Raw genomic sequence first — 19,798 nt, forward strand, 5'->3', positions numbered from 1 at the left:
AAGGCAACCCAAATGACCTAACGCAAATAGAATCCAGGGTACTGGGGGGGATGGAGGTAGGGAGAGGGAGAGGGAGAGAGGAAAGGAAGGAGGGAAGGAGGGAGGGAGAGAGAGAGCGTATATAGAGAACATAGAGAGCATTCGAATCCTTTTTATACCAAGCTTAAATTGTGGGCTATCAACCTAAGAGGCGTCACAGAGCAGCAAAGCATTGTGGATTCAGATACTGCTAATTATTAGAGAGAAAATTATGCCTATGCAAATGGATTTGCTACTTCGTCCATGTTAAACAACAACAACGACGAATGAAAAATAATGCAGAGATTTCCATCATCACTCTGCTCTTTGGGGCCACTTGCAGCCACTTTATTTATTTAATTCTCATAATAACCATTTGGGAAGTTAATGAGCAGCAAATTTATTGCCCCCATTTTACAGAAGAGAAAAGTGGGAATATAAAGGTGCAATCTATGGAAGGATGCTGCTGACTCATGGCAGAAAATGGAAACGAAACCCCGGGTGCTGTGCAGCTGACTCTGAGGTCTGCACTAGTCTACACAGTCATCTGTAACACTACACTGGTCGCTGCTGGGAGGCAAGAGCAGGCATCATTTGAGAGGCAAAACTTTGTCTTAGTTGTGCTTCTGTTGCTGTGATAAAACACCATCACCAAAAGCAATTTGGGGAGGAAAGGGTTTATTTCATGTTACAGCTTGTAGTCCATCATCCAGGGAGGTCAGGTCTAGGGCTTAATGCAGTAACTGATGCAAGAGCCATGGAAGAGCGCTGCTTACTGGCTTGCTCGGCTTGCTTTCTTAAATAACTCAGGACAAGCTGCCCAGCGGTGGTACCACCCCCCTTCCACTGGCTGAAACACCCACATCAATCGTTAATCAAGAAAATGTTCTACAGGCTTGCCTACAGGCAATCTAGTGCAGACATTTTTTCTCAACTGAGTTTCTTTTTACCAAATATGTTTGAGTTTGTGTCAAGATGACAAAACAAAACAAAACAACGAAAAGTGAAATTAACCCCTTGTTGACACACAAACACATAACTTATTTATCCACAATCTCCTTTCTTATTCATTCCTGGTAGGTCATATTAATAACAATATCACAGTATAAGACATTTCAGCTTTTGAAAGTCCCACAATGTTTAAAAAGTCAAACAGTTTAAAAGTTCAGTCTCTTTAAAATAGCCAAAGTAATTTTTAAAGTTCAAGCCCTCTTTAAAATATCCAAATCCTCATGAAAACATCCAAAGTCTCTCAAATGTGAACTCCTAAGAATAAAGAGTAAGTTACATACTTATTTCACAGAGGGAGAACCAGAACGCAGTTATAATCAGATCATAGAAAACTCGAACTCTAACGTGGTAAATAACTTAGTGTCCAGTGTTTGGGACTCAAAACCTGGGCTTCAAGGGACTTATGAAGCAGCTCCACAGGACAGAGTTCCGGCTCTGGCATATAGAGAAAGCTCACACTCGTCCCGTGGGCTCAGGCCAGCTCCACTCCACAGCTGCTGCTGTTCCATGGTCCTGGAATCTCGGAATGCTGGAGCTCCCACTGCATCTGCTGTGGCACCCTGACCGCTGAATCCCACTGGCCTCTCTTCAGGGACTCTGACAGCTGCCACATGATGCCAAACCTCAATTTCTCTCCCTGGCCCTTTAAATTCTGGGGCTTCTACCACAACTGAGGCTGCAACATCAGCAGTGACCTCTCCTGGCCTCTCACAGTGCCAAACCATGACCACTCCATCATACCTTCAAAGCCAGTACATACTCCTGAAAAATCCTTTCTTGCCCATTACCAAGCTCAGCTGGAATCATGAGGTACAGCCTTGGCCCCCTCTGGACCACAGCTTCTGTGTGCTGACCCTGGAGGAAATACCTGCAGACTTACAATCCTCAATGATGCTGACCTCTTCTTAAACACCACTAATTTCTCAGCTCCAGAATCACTCGTCCCAGTAAAGGAAAGGTTTCTCTTTGAGAGTGTTGGTCTCTCGTTAACCACAGCCAATTCTTCATCCCTAGCTGACCAGGACGACAGGTTTTATATTAAAGTTACCTAAATGTCCCAACAGAGTCCATAAGGGGCTCTCAAACCAACTCTGAAGCGTCACAAGCCAGGGCCTTCATTACCCCGCCAGATCTCTGCATTCCTGTCATCCAAGCTCCCGCAGAGCAGCCCACTGAGCTCTGAGTACTCAATAGCTTTTCCAGCTTCAAGTTCTGAAGTCTTTGCACAATCCTTTCAAGAATAATAGTCAGGTCTGTCACAACAATATCCCTCTACTAGTACCAATTTATGTCTTAGTTACCTTTGTCTCTGTTCATTGTGATAAAACACGACGAACAAAAGCAACTGGCGGTTGGGGGGGGGGGGGGGCGGGCGGGGACTTGAAAGGGTTTATTTAGTAAATTATTCAGGAAAGCCAGGACAGGAACTCAAGGCAGGAACCGATAAAGACAGCTACATACTTCGTACAGATCCTCATGTCACTACACAGAGGAATACAGTGCTAGAGTCAATACACCCTTACCTTGATACTGTCAATGGCAACACCTTTACAAAGCGGTGTTTATTTCATCACATAGATAATGACATTCGAAAGTTCCCTTTTGTATTGTTTTGTTTTGTTTTGTTTTGACAGGGTTTCTCTGTGTAGCCTTGGCTGTCCTGGATTCGCGTTGCAGACCAGGCTGGCCTCGAACTCCATCTGCCTCTGCCTCCCGAGTTCTGGGATTAAAGGCGTGCACCACCACGCCTATCATCTTCTCTTTTGTATTATTAAGACTTTGTGTATGTGTGCATTTGTCTTCTCCCTTCCCTAGATTTTTGTTCTGTTTTTAAAGACAGGATCTCACAATGCAGGTTAGCCTCAAATTTACCCTTCTCCTGACAACTGCGGTTTTAGGAATACACCACCATGCTGGCTATTGGTTTTGTTCTTTAGACTGTTAATACAACACACTATACAAGTTGAATTTTCTTTTTCATTATTTATATTATTTTAAAGTCCTTAGGGTTTTTGCTGTTTGTTTTTGTTTTCAGTAGTAGGGTTCGAGCCTGTGTTGTAGGCATACATGGCAAGCCTTCATTTGTATTCTCACTGGGGTAACATTATACAATATTTTTCTTCTATTTTCTAAAATACTGTGTAGAAATGGTGCTTACTCTTATACGAGAGAGAGAGAGTTCTCTAGTGTGAAGCCATGGGGGCCAAAGATTTCTTTTTCAGGAGTTTAAAATTATAAACTAACTCTCCTACTAATTGTAGAGTTCCTCAAAAGACCCATGTCATGCTAAATGAGCTAGTTTGTCTCTTGAATCACTAGTCCCTTTCATGTTTGTGTGTCGATCTGTGCCCACAGTCCCTTAGAATCTTGCAGAAATCTTCAGGATTGGCAGCGATCCCCAGCTTGGCTAATAATGGCAGATTTCTTTGTCTGTCTTATAGATACTCATCAGTTTTATTAAACTGTTGAAGAACTACCCATTCCAGGCATTTTCTCCAGGGTTCAATTCCACTGATGGCTGGTCTTTACACTGCCCTATGATCTGCTGGGCTGGGAGGGTGGGAGGGAGGCACAGACAGACAGTGTGTGAGTTTGGGGGGATGGTGTTAAGATTTGGGTTTTCTTTTTTTTTTTTTTAACATGTGTTGGCCTTCACATATGTCAGTGCACCACATGCATGCAGACACCTGTGGAAGCCACAGGAGGACACTAGACCCTCTGAAATTGGAGCTACAGTGAGTCATGATGTGGATGCTCAGAATGGAATCAGGGCCTCTGCAAGAGCAGCCAGGGTTCTTAGATGCAAGGCATCCCTTAATTGGAGTTTGACTCACTCTTCTTTCTTTAGGATTCTTGAGATAAAAGCTTGACTGTGCACCAAAGCTTTTCTCCTTTTCTAAATGTGGTTAATACTACACATTTACTCGTGCCACTCACTGGGCTTTGTTCCACTCTGATATGCAATATTTTCATTTAATTTGATTTAATTTTTTTTCTCAAGTTGAGCACTAACAAGAAGATAATAAGTCTGAGGTCAGGATGGAATCAAAGAAAGACTCAGTCACAAAAATGGTCAAACCAAACAATTTCTTTTCATACTACTGTTTTGAGTTATTGATTTTCTTTTTTAAAAAAATGTGGTATTTTTTAAAAATGTTTTTTCTTACTTATTAGATAATACTATAATGTTTAGCCTATTATGATTAACATTTTTATGATATGTTTTTTATATCTGTTTATGTTCAGCAAATTTCAGCTATTACATCTGAAATAAGTTTTGCCACATGTGATTAATTTCATATAATTACTGATAATCACTGACCATGTTCTTGCTTCCTGTTTCTTTTTCCAGCTTTTCTGTGGGCTACTAGACTTGCAAACTCCTTTCTCTTTATCTGTACTCTTTTGATTGTGTACCCAGCTTTGGACATGGCTGCTCTGGGTATGTCTTAGTTTGGGTTACTACTGCTGTGATGAAACACCATGACCAAAGTAACTTGAGGAGGAAAGCGTTTACTTTGCTTACAGTTCCATATAAGAGTTTATCATCAAAAGCAATGAGGGCAGGAACTCAAGCAGGGCAGGAACATGGAGGCAGGAGCTCATGCAGAGGCCATGGAAGAAGCTGTTTACTGGCTTGTTCTTGCAGATTGTTCTTTCTTACAGAATGCAGGACTACCAGGCCAAGGGAGGGGCCAAATCCACAGTGGGTTGTTTCTCTCCCCCATAAATTGTTAATTAAGAAAATGGCCTACAGGCTCGCCTGCCTACAGCCCAATTCTATGTATTTTCTCAATTGAGGTTCCATCCTCTCTGATGACTCTAGCATGTGTCAAGCTGATATACAATTAGCCAGTACAGGGTATTACATGTAAATATTAAGGCTACATATCTTATGACATTTATATAGTTGCTTCATATATTTATATATCTTATTACATTTATACATTCCTTCATATGTGTGTGTTACAAAATCTACTGGTGTTACTATTTTCTCTATTCAATTAAAATATAAAAACCTTATCCATATTTATAATTTTTTATTTATAATTAGGTTACTGGGTCTTTTTTCCCTAAATTTCTATGAAAGAATGTTGAACATTTTATTCCAATCCTCTTGAGTTAATTCAGAAAAATCAAAAGGAAAATAAATGTTTATCTTATTTATATGTACTTACACTTAAAAAAAAAAACCTATAGTTCCCTCTTGTTCTAGAACTCTCTTCTTTAGCTGTTCATTTTGGGAAGGCTTGCTGATGACTTCCTTTCCTACCTTTTGTTCATCCAAGTGCACCTTCACCCTAAAGGTCCTTTCAGTTTATGTTGACACTGAGTTATTTCTCCTCCCTCAGGGTCCAAACGGCTCTGCTCTACCTTCTAGTCTGGTAGTCCTCAACCTTCCTAATGCTCAACGCTGGGACCCTTTAATACAGTTCCTCATGCTGTGGTGACCCACAACCACACAATTACTTTGTGGCAACTTCATAACTGTAATTTTGCTACGGTTGTGAGTCCTATTGTAAATATCTGATGTGCAGGATATCTGATGTGCAGACCCTTAAAGGGGTCTCAGCCCACGGGTTTAGAGCCACTGTCCTAGTCTCTACCATGGAGGAAGAAGTGAACTAGCTGCTATATTTGTATACATAAGGTGTTATTTCCCCTACTTAAGACTTTTGTGTTTAGTTATGCTGGTTTGAATGAGGAGTAGCACCACAGGCTCATGGATTTGAACACTTGCGCTCAGGTGGTGGCTTTGCTTCGGGAGGTTCCAGAAGTTTAAGGACCTGAGGCCTTGCTGAAGCTGGGGAGCTCTGACAGTTTATTGCTGAGCGTCACTTGTAGTTTACTTTCTGTGTTCCTTACGTGACAAAATATATGGTCAGCCAGCTTTCCTGCTCTGGCCACCGGCTGCAGTGCCTTCCTGGCCATTACGAGTTCTCCCTCTGGAACTGCAAACGGAAAGAACACTCCCGTAAGCTGGTCTTGGTAGTTTATTACAGCAACAGAAAAGTAACTTGACTACGATGTTCATTTTCTTTGTATTTGTCAAATTTGGGTTCGTGTGGTTTCTTCAATCTGTAGTTTCCTGTTGCTAAATGTGGGAGACTCGCAAGTATCAGTTCTTCAGTTTTCTCCCTCTGGGTCACTCATTGTCTTTCCCTAAGACTTTGATCATCAATGTTAGATGCTCTGTAATTGGCTTGAAACTCTGCTTCTTTACTTCTCTCCCGGTTTGTGTTGTTCAGATTAGGTAACCTTCGTTTTTCATCTCCACATTCAGTGTCTGTCCTCTCATTCTGCCGAGTGCTGCTGGACCCATCGATCCACTCGACTGGTACATATATATATATATATATATATATATATATATATATATATATATATATATATATATATTTAAGTTCAAGGAGGTTTTACTTTTTATACCTTCTACTGTTTTGCTGAAACTTCCTATTTTTCTATTTGTTTCAAGTTTGTTTACAATTGATTAGTGAAGCATTTTTTTTAGCGGCTATATGTACGTACATATGTACTCACTCATTTATTCACTCACTCACTCATGCAACAAGATCTCTAAAAGTCGCTCAGGCTAGCCCTAGATTTTCTGTTCTCCTGCCCCAGCCTTCCCAGTGCTGGGACTTCCATACCTAACTACAGTGTGTGCTTATTAAATGTTGGACAATGCTAACATCTCTGTCATCTTGGTGTTGGTATCTGTTGACTGCTTTCTTTCACTTCACTTGAGATATTTTTGGCTCTTGCTATACGAAATTTGTTTGTCTGTCTACCAACCAATCAATCACTATCTATTTGTGGCAATGGGGATTAAACTCAGGGCCTAACACATGCTAGGCAAATGCTCACTGAGCCCTTTTCATTTTGCAAGTTGGTATTAACATGCTGCTAAGGCAGGCCTTGAAATCCCGTTGCCCTGGTCACCAGGACCAGCTAAGAAATGACTTTTTAAATGAGCTTGGATAATCAAAATATTATATTATGAAACTATGGATTTTACTAAGCCTACACAGGTGGCTTACTATGGCACTGCTCCAGAGTGAAACAGTTAGTTGTGGGTGGGATTCATGTCACTTTCAGTGACACTAGATCGGGAAGGGCATCCTTGTCATCCCTTCCCCTATCGTGTCCTCCAGCCCCCCAACCCCTATTGGAGGAGGTTTATTCCAGCTACTGACCAGGCCTTGCCTGTGGACTCTACAGCAGGACAATGATAAAGATCCTGACTAACTTCTAAGCCTCTCTGGACAACACCCTAGAAGGGAACTGGTCCTGCTCTTGCCGGGCAGAGAGGAGGCTCACACACTCCTCGAACAGTCCTTCTGCACTCAGATGTTGTTTCTGCCTCCCTACAATCAATATTCCATCTCTACCCTGGCAGGCAGGTTCAGGCTGCCACCAGGATATTAAGGGGTGATATGTAGGTTCCCTCCTCACCCTGGCTGATGGTTGCAAGGTAGGGCACTGGTGTGTTCTGTGTTGCTGTCTGGGCTGCAGGAGCTGTTCACCGAAACTTGTCTGACTTGTACACTCCTCCCTCCCTTCCCAGTCATTCAGCTGAGAAAGCAGGCTCTCATTAGGACCATCTGTTTCTCTATCTGCTAGGGTTTCTGGGTTGCCCGTTTCTTTTGCTCAAAGCCCAAGATAAATGAATTAAAAAGAGAACTCCACGAATGACCTACCCATGGCTCCTTTGATGACATGTTTGAGACAGACTGCCTCATTGGCTCCTTTCAGACCTCTTACTTCAGATTTCTATACAATGCACAAGGTTTTTATGTCTTTGATGTTTTTATTTATAGTTTTTCAGATTTTCCCGAAACTATAAAACCAATCTAATATTTTATATTACTTTAAACCTATAGAATACAAATTTATTTTAACTTGATATTCAGTGCAAGATACTCTTAAGTTCTTTTCAGAATGAAAAGACTATTAAAAATTTAGGTTGTTTGTGTGTGTGTGTGTGTGTGTGTGTGTGTGTGTGTGTGTGTGTGTGTGTAAAATTTAGGCTAACATATAAATGGCATGTGTGTATGTATGTTAATACATATTGATGGGCATTTACTAATTTTTAATCTTTTTAAGTGCTGGGGATCAAATGTAGTCTTCACATATATGAATGAGGACCTCTCCCACCAAAATATATCTCTAGGCTCAAAATGGAGCAAACAGATAATACATATTGAAACAACAGCTGAAAAGCTGGTATCGTGCATGTAGAGCCACGTTTGACATTAAGGCAATAAACTGGTCTCCTAAAAGCTCTATTAACTTCAGCTACCTATAGTTTGGGGGCTAGCATTGCATTTACTGTTAGCATACTGAACTTTCTTTTCTTTTCTTTTTTTTAATATATTTAATTTTTAAATTTGTGTGCATTGGTGTGAGGGTGTCAGATCTTGGGAGTTACAGCTGTGAGCTGCCATGTGGGTGCTGGGAATTGAACCCAGGTCCTTTGGAAGAACAAGCAGTGCACTTAACCACTGAACCATCTCTCCAGCCTTGAACTTTCTTTTCTAAAATTTATCCAATCAGTCCTTGGCAAAATTTTTGGTAGATTTTTTTTTCCTGAGAAAGCACATTTCACACATTGTTTGGTACTGGGAACACCTCGATTATATTTTCCTTTCCTAATTCTTGCTAATGGACATAATTTCAAAGGCCACTTGTTACAGAATCTAAGTATGATAGTCTGAACTTAAAGGTGGTACCAGTTTTCTTTTAGCATTGTTAAAATTCATCTGCATGTTGAATATGTTAACAGAAACAGTGATGGCTAAATACCAATCCAAGTATTGTATGCATCGCTCTCTCTGACACTCAAGACAGGGTGGGTATGATACATTATATCCTTTTACAGATATGGAAGAGGTTCAAAGGAGTGCAAGGTTCCCAGGTCACATAGCTGAGAAGTGGAGAAAACAGAGGGCTGACCACTGTGCTGCTCCCATTGCTGTGTTTAATAAATACACGCCATTAACAAAATATGTGCTATGTAAGAAAATCTAAAATCCACAGAAATGTACACTATAGTTAGAAAACAAACCCTCACTTAGATACGTGCATACATTTTAGAAAGCTGAAGTGCTTCTTATATTCTTTGGCAATGTCTTCTTTTGCTGGTTCACTTAATAGTAGGCCATTTATGTGCGAATAATACATTTATGTTTTGTTTGTGTAATGGGGATACAATTAGAGCACTGCACTGCTGCTTTAAAAGAATAATTGCTCCCTTCCCCCACCCTTTAACAATACATAAAAAGTAGTGCATATTAGTGACAGCAGATTCAAAACATTGCATTGCAACATGCAGCTACTCTTGGTCAGGAGAGTCAGCTATATTTGGACTTTCAGGAACAGTTTCAATTATAGGAATTATATTAATTTTGTTTTTCTCTATTTCTGCAAATGTTACTTGTTAAAACTTTAATTACACATAATTTAAGCCTTTCATGTCTACTTGCTCTAAAATCCCTGTTCACCTATCTTTTTCTATGCAATAAAATTGGCATATGTCAGTCCACGAACCAAAACGTAAGGTGTAAAGTTCTGAATGTTTTTCAAGAAACATAACAGAAAATCTGTAACTTTGAGTGAAGCAATGATTTCTTGCTACCACAATGGCACAATCCACAAAGGAAAAAAGATAAATCAGATGAGTAAAGTTAAAAACTCCTGAACTTTGAAAAGCAATGAAAAGTAACACTTGAGAAAAACCATGATTACAGTAAATTATGTCCAGAATTATGTAAAGAAGCCTGAAAAATAAGTGGTAAGAAAACTAGCCAGTTAAGGAAAATATGCCAAGAATTTACCATTTTAATGGCTAAGTATAATGGTTATTTATTATCATTACATAACAAGATTCAGTTGTCTAACCTCTTCAAGAAATTGTAGACCTTATGCTGCTTAAAACCCTTCACACTGAGTAATTAAGGACCACATGGATGAAAACAGTGCTTATGGGGAGCTTGTTTAACCTTAGAAAAGAAAACACTGCTGCGGGATCAGCTTTCGCAAGTTTAACTGACATCCAGGGAAGGGAAGGGAAGGAGGGAGAGAGTGAGGAGGGTATTTTCAGGTAGAGAGAATGGTATACTTTACTCTATAAAATAGACTTCTCCATTTTCGGTATAGGCCATCTCCCAGTTCTCAGGTAGAGGACCTAAATTATCCTCTGCAGAAAGAGGTAGGTACTGAGGGAACTTCTGCGAAGGGTCCGTGATGGGAGCAGCGAGGATGCTACTGTTCACAGGCGGGAGTGTTGCTTCTTGGAGAGTGTGCTCGTCCTGGTCTCCAGAGTCGGCTGGAGAGAGAAAAACACCAAGCATGGAGCTGTTCAACAACACATCACACCCTGGGAAATCCACGATGAATAATCTACATTCTTTCCTCACACTCATTTGTGTTCCTAGGTCCTATTAACAAATATTAATTATGCATAATAATGGCTTTCATTATGTCATTTCCATCCATGTGTAAAATGCGTTTGGATCATATTAACCCATTATCCTATCTTCTATCCTCTTCCATTAATTCCTTTTCTCTTCACATCAAGCCTTCCTTCTACTTGACTGCCCCACCTTCCAGTGACCCATGAGTTTCTCATCAGTGTATTTACAGTAGCTTATCTGCCTTGTCAGTGGCTACACCACTGAAGATTTTATGCCTCTGCCTCCTCTAATCAACCAGTAACGAGGTATAAAGCTTCCCAGGGTGTGGGGCCTCTTGCGCTGCTTCCTCTTTTGTGGCAGTCCACTGCTAGGCTTAATCTCACAGAGCTCTTGAGCATGTAATCACAACTACTGAGAATTTAAGAGTGCATCAGTGATGTCATGTCTAGAAGTTGGGGATCTTCACCACCCCTTTTATTTCAGTTCTTACATTTTTTTCATCTCTTCCTCTACAATGCTCCCTAAGCCTCAGTGAGTGTGTTATAAATGTCTGACTTACAGCTAGGGATTTAACAATTATTTAATTTCTATATTGTGTATTCCTGATGAACACAGCTGCATTAAAATAAAATACATGCAAACTAAATTAAAGAACTCATCAAAAAAATCTTTCAAGGTGGCTTCATTTCAGAGGTTGAGGGATAATTCAGTCAGTAACTATAATACGTCATATTAATAGACTCAAAGACACTTGATAATTTCAAGAGAAGCAGAAAATGCCCAGTTCCAGCATTTATATTTTTAAAGCCCTTATCATTTCTTAATTACTTGGTATCAACTATGGCTTCTGTTTCACTTGGATAAACAGAGTATTAAAGTGACTGGCATGGTCAGGGATACAGTCGAGTAGAACAGCATATGCTTGCCACATGTAGAGCCTTGGATTCAATTTCTAGGACAAACGAAGTCATCCAACAAAAGCAAAACAAAACAGCAAAATTTAAGAGAACAATTATCTTGAAGACATCAAAGACAAAACCAATTTATCAACATAAAACCCGAGGATTCTATACCAAGATAGCCTAAAACTGATTTGAATTCTCGCTCTATTGAATATATTTGCTTTCCTGATTTGGGGGGAGGGTGCGGGGTGGTGGTGGTGGGGGAGATCAAATTAAACACAAAGACTCCGTGGCATTTTAAAAATAGATTTCTGTATGTTATTAGAAGATTTTTTGATAGATGCTGGCAAAGATCAAACACTGACAAATGAAGTTGGAAAGAATACAAAACTTTAGAATATGGAGACAGCGATGCCAATGAGTCAGAACTGAGACTCCTCTGGGAAACCAAAGAGACTGTTCCTGTGAAAACTAAGACAGTTACCCTAGAATGGCATCATGTGGGTGGACTGATTTGACTTGGATCTTAAAGGAAGGCTCTAAGTGAATGTGTCTCCGTTGGCTCCGTATGAACCAGAAACATCAAGGATGATGTCATCAAAACAGCCATGAATAGCACTGTTGACATTTCTGCTGACTTTTTATAGAGAATGGTGACATTAAATGTCAATCTCCACGGGACTTCAACACATAATATTAGGGACAGTCATTTTATGTCTCCCAGAGTCATTTCCCCTGTAGGCATTTCTATGTAAATAGAATATGAGAGAAAACATTGATTCCCAAGCTCTCTGATGAACAGCTAGCGAATTCATCACATGAGAAGGTTCTCCAAAAGATGGATGACAGAACACCAAGCCTACAAAAGATGCTCTACCAGAACTGACTAGACAATCTATAGGACTTCCCTGGCCAACATTCCCCCCGTCCCCGCCCCGCTCCCTTATTCTGGTGCCATCATTAAAGCTCCAGCTGGGAGGCCATTTTATGTCTAGGTGGTTCAGATAAAATAGACACAAACCCATTTATGGTTCCAAGACACACTCTTGGATTTAGGAATAATCCACCACGTTTACGTTTTCCATTGGTCCAGGAACAGGTGCATGTTGCAAGGCTAAGCAAAGAAGGTCAGGTGTCTCAGTTTGTGTTGCTGTGATAAAACACCAAGATCAAAGGCAGCTTGTGGAGGAAAAGTTTTATTCATGCTTTCAGCCATGGTCCATCATGCAGAGAAGTCAGACAAGGACCTCAAGGCTGGAATCTGGAGACAGGAACTGAAGCACAGGGCACAGAGGAATGCTGCTTACTGGCTTGTTCCCCTGAGGCTTATTCAGTCTTTCCATCTTATACAATCCAGGATCACCTGCCCACGAGTGGGGCTACTCCCAGAGAGCTGGACCTTCCTCCCACATCAATCGTTAAGCAAGAAAATGCACCACAGACTTGCCTACGAGCAAAGCCTATTACGGAGGCATTTTCTTCTTATTTGAGTCTAGCTTGTGTCATGTTGACCTAAAACTAACCAGCTCATCAGGTATAGAAATTCTGGTGCAACAACTGCAGCTTGCTGATGCTGTGATAATGAAGTAGACAGGTTTTTTACAATTGCTATGCCAGTGACCGTTCTAATATGTCTTAGCAAGACCCACACAGAGAAAGGTAGAGACAAAAGGTGGTGAACATTGCCTAAGACTCCCAGTGGAGCCTTTGAAGAAGTCATGTCTGAAACTAAGGCTGCCCTCAGGCTATTCAACTGCTTGATTCCTCAAAGTCACTTTCTTTCTCAAACCAGGAACGAATTAAGTATTATAACATATTTAAAAAAAAAAACAAAACAAAAACAGATTAACAAACATCTAAAAGAACAGAAAGAATCATCCTAAAATTACTAACAGGTATCAATATAATCTGAGTTTATATAATAATGCGAAGATTCGTCCCTGACTCCACAGAAGTCAACACACACTAATTTCTGAAATTCCTCTCCAAGTTTCACTTCTCATGCTGAAATGTGCCCAGGCCCACTACTAAATACCCATCTGGCTCCTTGCTGCAAACAACATGACTAAGGTATATTTTTAAAGGGACTTTTAAAAAAGAACCAAACTTAAGAAAACTCAGGTCATATAAGAACCTTGTTCTCAGGCAGTTCTCTAAAGAATGTATGGATACAAAATAAGGTGGCAAGTGAGATGTTTAAAGTCTTAATTTTATGAACTCAGATCCTCAGTCTAGAGCAGCCAACACTCTTACTCACTGCTCCATCTTTCCAGTCCCAAAATTGTTTTCTTAAACTTTTTGGTTGCCTAATTATGTGAGTAGTTTGCCCAACAGCATAATTCTACCCTCATTAAGGCCACATAAGAAGTATTTATGGTTCCTCTTATCTCTGTAATTCGGGGACCATTAGGTGAGGACTGTCCCACTACCTAGTGCCCAACCATCAGGGCTCTGATTAGTATCTGCTCATTGCTGAGTGTCTCTATCATCACATGTGGAGAGAAGAGACAGGCTATGTCATTAGGATGCACATGGCCATCATCCTCTTTGGGGTCCTGCTACAGACACTGAACATTACACAGGCCTCATTATCGGGTACAACTTCTTCTAATGATCTAAGCAAGGGACAGCAGTGATCTCAGACTATTTTTTTAATATCCTGGTAATTATCATTTTTATTGCACACACAGTACTTCTACATTTGGATATGACTGCCATCACTCCAGCAAAGCCAGTCTAAAATGGAGCTAAGATCTCATTATGCCACTGTTGTTCAAGGAGCTGTTAGCTCAGAGCAGCTGATGGAGTATAACTTAAGAAACTATGCAGTGCAAAACGCTGTAAAGCAACTCCCTTTACACATATATCACAGAAGGGGTAATGTCAATAATTTGAAAGCATCAGTGTGAGTTAGTGTGTGACAGAGCATCAGTGCTATGAATTAGTATTTATTCAACATAGTCCTTATATACTGAGAATATCCTATCACACAGAGAAATCAAGCTATCCCTCCCTTCTCTCCCCTCTCCTTTTCCTTTCGATTTTCTTTCTCCATCCCACCCCACCCCCAGATGCACACCTTGGAACCAGGCTTAGGACTTGCATGCTGGGCACGTGCTATACCACTGAGCTACCTTCCCAGCATAGGTCATTGTTCTGTAGCACATGCTATTTGCCTTCTTCGTATTAAGGTGGGAGTTTAAAGAGCACAATCAGTTACCATTTGGCGTCTTTGTTTTTTGCATATAAACTGACAATGTGACTAATCATATCAATGGTGACCTTGGAACACATGCTGTTCTTAGATGCCAGAATTTCAATTGAGGACGATAAATAAGTCAGATTTTGAGACCTGGCTTCTTCCAATAAAGAGTTAAAACAGGAAACCCTTCAGCAACTGCAGCTACTACCATGCATTTGATCTTGCTTTCTACCAAGAAATCCCACCTTACCGTCTACAAAGAGGCTGGGCGTGGTGGCACACACTTGTAATCCCAGCACTCAAGGAGGCAGAGGCAGGTGGATTGCTGTGAGTTTGAGGTCGGCCTGGTCTACAAAGCGAGTCCAGGACAGCCAAGGCTACAAAGAAAAACCCTGTCCTGAAAAAACAAAATAAAACAAAGGAAACATGTATGCAGAAGACAGATAAAGGAACATGAGGCCCCAGGAGCCTACTTGGGGAATACTTTTGTTGTCTACTATCGACCACTCCTAGGGTCTACACCACAGGTCTATTCCTGGGGCCAATTCCTCAGGTTTACTCTTGTGAACTAGTCTTGGGTCACTCCTAGGGACTACTCTTGGGGTCCGCTCCCCAGGGACTACTTCTTTTACTGATAGAGCTGCTTCCCTGAATCTGGCCTGCTAGGTCTTCTTTGCTGTGAGGCAGATCGTGATTAACTCTTCTTACCTACTGAACTCCCAAGACATTAAAGGATTAGATGTCTTTAAAAGAAATGGTAACACTTGTGCATAATCTGTTTCCATTTTGGAGAAGACCACTATAAACACATGAAGTATTCCCAAGGAATGGGAATATTAAATTAGTTTAATAAATTTCAAATCAGCTGAATTTAATAAAAGTATGAATAAGCATGGCAAATATCTTCTGGATATTGCAGCTAAAGGTCAGCCACTGTCTATTCCATGCTAAATGAAGGAAAAATGAAAGTTTTCATAGAATTAAATTCTTAGAGAAAGATATTAGTGGTCAATGGTAGTCATTTTACACACAAATGATGCTACACATACTGTTCGGAAAAGAAGAGCCATGGGATAACCATTGAGATGTAACAAGAATGAATTAATAATAATTAAAAAAAAAAAAAAAAAAAAAAAAAGAAGAGCCACCACAAGCCAAGGTAGAGCACCCAAGAGCTCCTCCTTGACCTAATCTTTCTTGAAAAAAGGCTGATCTAGACTTTTGTGGTAATACAATTATCAAAACTCTTATTGCCACCTCTTAGGATTCCGAATTTAATGACTGGCAAAAGTTCTGAGGACCACAACAGGCCATAGACGGTGTTCCACTATAACAACTTTTTCCTGAATATTCTATTAGGTTCTGGTGACTCAGGTGAGACATAGGCATACAGATCTCTTCACTTGCTGTGGCTAAGTAGATAATGACAGAAGTCTGGTGATATTGAGAGATGATCTAATGTACTGAAAATGGATAACTCATTCAAAACTACAATTCTCAGACAGCAAAGGGAAACACAAATAGAGACAAAATAGGGGAAACAAGATGAACTTCTAAGTCACACAACACACGAACAACTGCATATATGCTGGGTGTCTGTGTTGTGGTGTAAATTTGTACGATTATTTATTACATTTTGAGCTATGATATTCAGATCAAACTCACATACTGCGAAAAATATGCTACAATAACTGAGAATACACACTCCAGCCTCTGGGTCCTACAGCGCCCAGAGGCTTTGTCCTTTAACCATCTCTTTATAATATATACCATAACAGTAATCCATGCCATGTAATATAGCATTATAGGATTTTACATATTTAATTTCCATCATACCCCCTTTAGGGCATACTGTGAAATTTGTACAAGTTAACTGAAGGCCTGACATGTTTCCATCGTATCTTTACTTAAGTGAGACGAGGTTGCGGGTAGCTTACCAGCATAACCTCAAATGATAGTAACCTGATAAAACAGATTTTCATGTTTCAATTCATACTACATAACCATGATCATGCCTCATGATCCCCTACTAGGCAAAAATAAATAAATAAATAAATAAATAAATAAATAAATAAATAAATAAAGCAACAAAGTAAGGGACTTTTAAAACATAGTGTAGTATTTTGAGGAGAAAGAAACCACGTTGAAATTTCAAATATTTATTCCTAGTGTGTTGAAGATTGTTTGGGTGAAATCTAAAAACTCTCATGGACAAGCCCGGTACATAGACCAAGGAAAGACTGCCCCCCTCACCCCCTTTCCCAGCACCCTGTGGTCAGTCTTAATCTTGATAACTCCGAACACTGGTTGGAAACTTTCTGTATAGACCCTTACCTACCTGTAAAGCTACTGTTCATTTCAGGGACATCCTCCTCCTCCTCATTCTCCGTGTGGACTACGCCAGCATTTTGCATATCATTGTAGGACTTTGTTCGCTTAGGGGTCGACTGCTTGGAGCCAGACTGAAGGCTGTGCAAGGCATCCGTTGTGATCACTTTCCCACTGACTGGCTGGCTGGGAGGTTTGGGTGTCCCATAATAGTTTCCTAGGTGATGGAGAGACACATTTGCATGTTTCAAAATGAATACATTTTTTTTTCAGCCCCAAGAATTCACATTCAAATCTCTTACAGCATTTAAAAAAAAAAAAAATGAAGCTGGAAAACTAGAACGTGCTGGACTTCATTTCTAGAATGGGTTAGCAAAGATGTCTTTTCTACCTAGCTAGTTACGGCGTTACAGAAGGGAGAAGGAAAGCCACATGGTTTTGATGCAAAGGAGCTAGTAAGGATAAAGACAATAGTGGCTGTGCTGAATAGAAGCACTTCATTGCCATTACATTTGAATTTGAATTGGTCATCTTTTTATACAGGCAACCACATAATACTGAATCCGATTAGGAGTGAGCCTCACAGAAGATAAAAATTCATTACTGGCAACATCCTCCCAGGCCTCAAAGGTCGAAGTCTCCCTCTCTCTTTAAAGAGGGAACCAGGGCACTTCTGTTAAAGGAGGGCAGTGAGCACCACGTGGCACCTCTTAAATTGAATGGTAGAGTTGACTATAGGGGTGTCATGCCAGGTGGGAACAAATCTTTGCCAAGAGTCAAGAGAAAAATTGTTTCAAGGGTGCCCCCTGGGGGAAATCACTCTTCAATAATGGCCGGTCTTCTGGACTTTGTCCATTCCTCCAAGCTTGGTGTAGGCCCTGCTCTTCTGTTACTCAATTATAAATGATACATGAAGTGGATACTTTGATATTTAGAAATTTGTATTTTATTTTCATTTGTGTGTTTGTTCATATGCATGTATATACACATATAAACACATGTACGGAGTGTGATTTTTATACATGTGTGCATGTACCAAGTACAAACCAGAGTGGTCAGCCTTAGGTGTCACTCCTTAGATGCCATCCATCTTGTTTTTTGAGATGGGGTTGCTCCTCGGCTTTTAGTTTTCTGATTCAGTTAGGCTAGCTGACCAGTGAATCCCTACCTACTCACCCTTCCTCTCCAGCACTCAGAAGCACTCCCTAGAACATCCTACTTTTTTAAAAAGCTGGGTTCTGGGGTTAAACTCGGGTCTTTATATTTACATGACAAGTTCTTTATCAACTAAGTATGTATATTTTAAATTTGGTATAAAAACTAAATTCTAACTAGCGAATTTAATTAACTTTCAAAATGAAAAACAATGTCTTGTAAGGCTTATTTTTTAACCATCTTAAAAGGTAGTTTCAATAAGGAAAGTTAATCAAGTATATCAAGTGCTCACTTTGACAGCCCTTATACTAGCATTTGGAATAATACAGAGAAGACATGAATGGCTCCTGAGCAAGGATGACACAAAATCAGTATTTTTCCTAAAAGCCTTATGACACATTATTTTATAAATCTACTTAAAACACATCCATCACACACATATGTACACATACTAAATAAAGTTATGCCACCCTGGGTGATAGTGCTTTCCCCAAAGCCACAGACTATCATCCAAAAACCCAGTGTCAGGCATAGGAAATTTCACTTTGAGTTGTTGTTCATGGGGTTCTAACAGTCTCTCAAAACAATATAGACTACTGCCATTTTCCTTAGTTGCCGTTCCAAAACTTGAAGGTTAAAAGAACACATATTTTGGACAGAGGACCTGGGGGAATCTTCCCTCAGGACAGATTGCTCCAACTTGCATTCTCGCTTGTCAGCTTGCATAGCTCTAATATCTAAAGGTGCAATGCAAGTTGACAAGTGAGAAAAGCAGTCAATAATCCTACCTGGTTGAGAGCCAAAGAGCCACAACACTGATTGGCCTGGCAGGTACAATCCCCAGCGGTACAACAGTGGTACTTTTATCCTGGAGGTAACCAATTGCTGTCTAATTGAACTTAAGGTCTTCTCAACAGGAAGACATTCATCACTGGTTCTGTAAACTAGCCAACTACTTGATGGCTGGAAAGGTGACAAACCCAAGAAGAAAACCTACTACCACCATTTTCTTAAACCAATATGATTTCTGGTTGCATTCTAAATATTTATCCTCATACCCACAAATAACGTGTAGCACCCACCCTGTGTCAGGGAAGCTTCTTTTTGTAGCAGAAGGAGACTATTACAGAGGACTAAAACTGGTCAAAATGCTGAGAATAAATGATTGTGGGGTGTCCAGCCCTAACTGATGCAACCCAAGCTCTACACCTGAGGCTCGGAGAACACTGTAGACAACGTTGTGGAAAGACTGTGAGAGCCAGAGGATCAGGACATTTGCTACAGGATAGTGCTTTCTATTCATTACAGGGAAGCTGTGCCCATGAAGACTCAATAATAGTGTTGCTTAAACAATATTAAGGTGGCTTAATGACAATACCAGTTGACATGCTAATGTGGATAGGAAAGTTCACCAAACCCCACCTTTAGATAAACAGCCATAGTCAATCCATGGCTGCTGAAAGTGGGAGAATCTATTTCCTATAAGGAGGAGCCCAAATGCTCAGCCCTAAACATGAATACACATGAGCAACACTAAATAGACTTAGTACTGTGTGTGTGTGTGTGTGTGTGTGTGTGTGTGTGTGTGTGTGTGTGTGTAAAACAGTAACTGAAGAAGTCATGAATGAGAGAGAGAGCCTGAGAATCACAGAAGGAATTTAAGGGAGTTGGGAGGTATAAATGCAGTATTCATGCATGAAATCCTCAAAAACTTTAAAAAATTAAAACAGTTAATTAACATTACAATAAAAAAGTGTCAGTGAGTA

At 40.2% G+C, this 19,798-nt stretch overlaps 1 protein-coding gene and 1 pseudogene across 9 annotated transcripts in view; one reads left to right on the forward strand and one right to left on the reverse strand.

The window, feature by feature from the left end:
- Magi1 (membrane associated guanylate kinase, WW and PDZ domain containing 1) overlaps positions 1 to 19,798 on the reverse strand; it is a 623,549-nt gene that overhangs the window by 95,602 nt on the left and 508,149 nt on the right. For all 9 annotated transcript variants that reach the window (XM_051154941.1, XM_051154943.1, XM_051154942.1 and 6 more), the window contains exons 4-5: positions 16,888 to 17,094; positions 10,156 to 10,357 (exon numbers count right to left, since the gene is read on the reverse strand). In XM_051154941.1, the coding sequence (XP_051010898.1) occupies positions 10,156 to 10,357; positions 16,888 to 17,094 (409 nt within the window). The remainder of the gene's footprint in view (positions 1 to 10,155; positions 10,358 to 16,887; positions 17,095 to 19,798) is intronic.
- Positions 18,317 to 18,411, forward strand: LOC127197834 (uncharacterized; annotated as a pseudogene).

Source organism: Acomys russatus, chromosome 13 (assembly GCF_903995435.1).
Source record: "Acomys russatus chromosome 13, mAcoRus1.1, whole genome shotgun sequence".
NCBI classification, from domain to species: domain Eukaryota; kingdom Metazoa; phylum Chordata; class Mammalia; order Rodentia; family Muridae; genus Acomys; species Acomys russatus.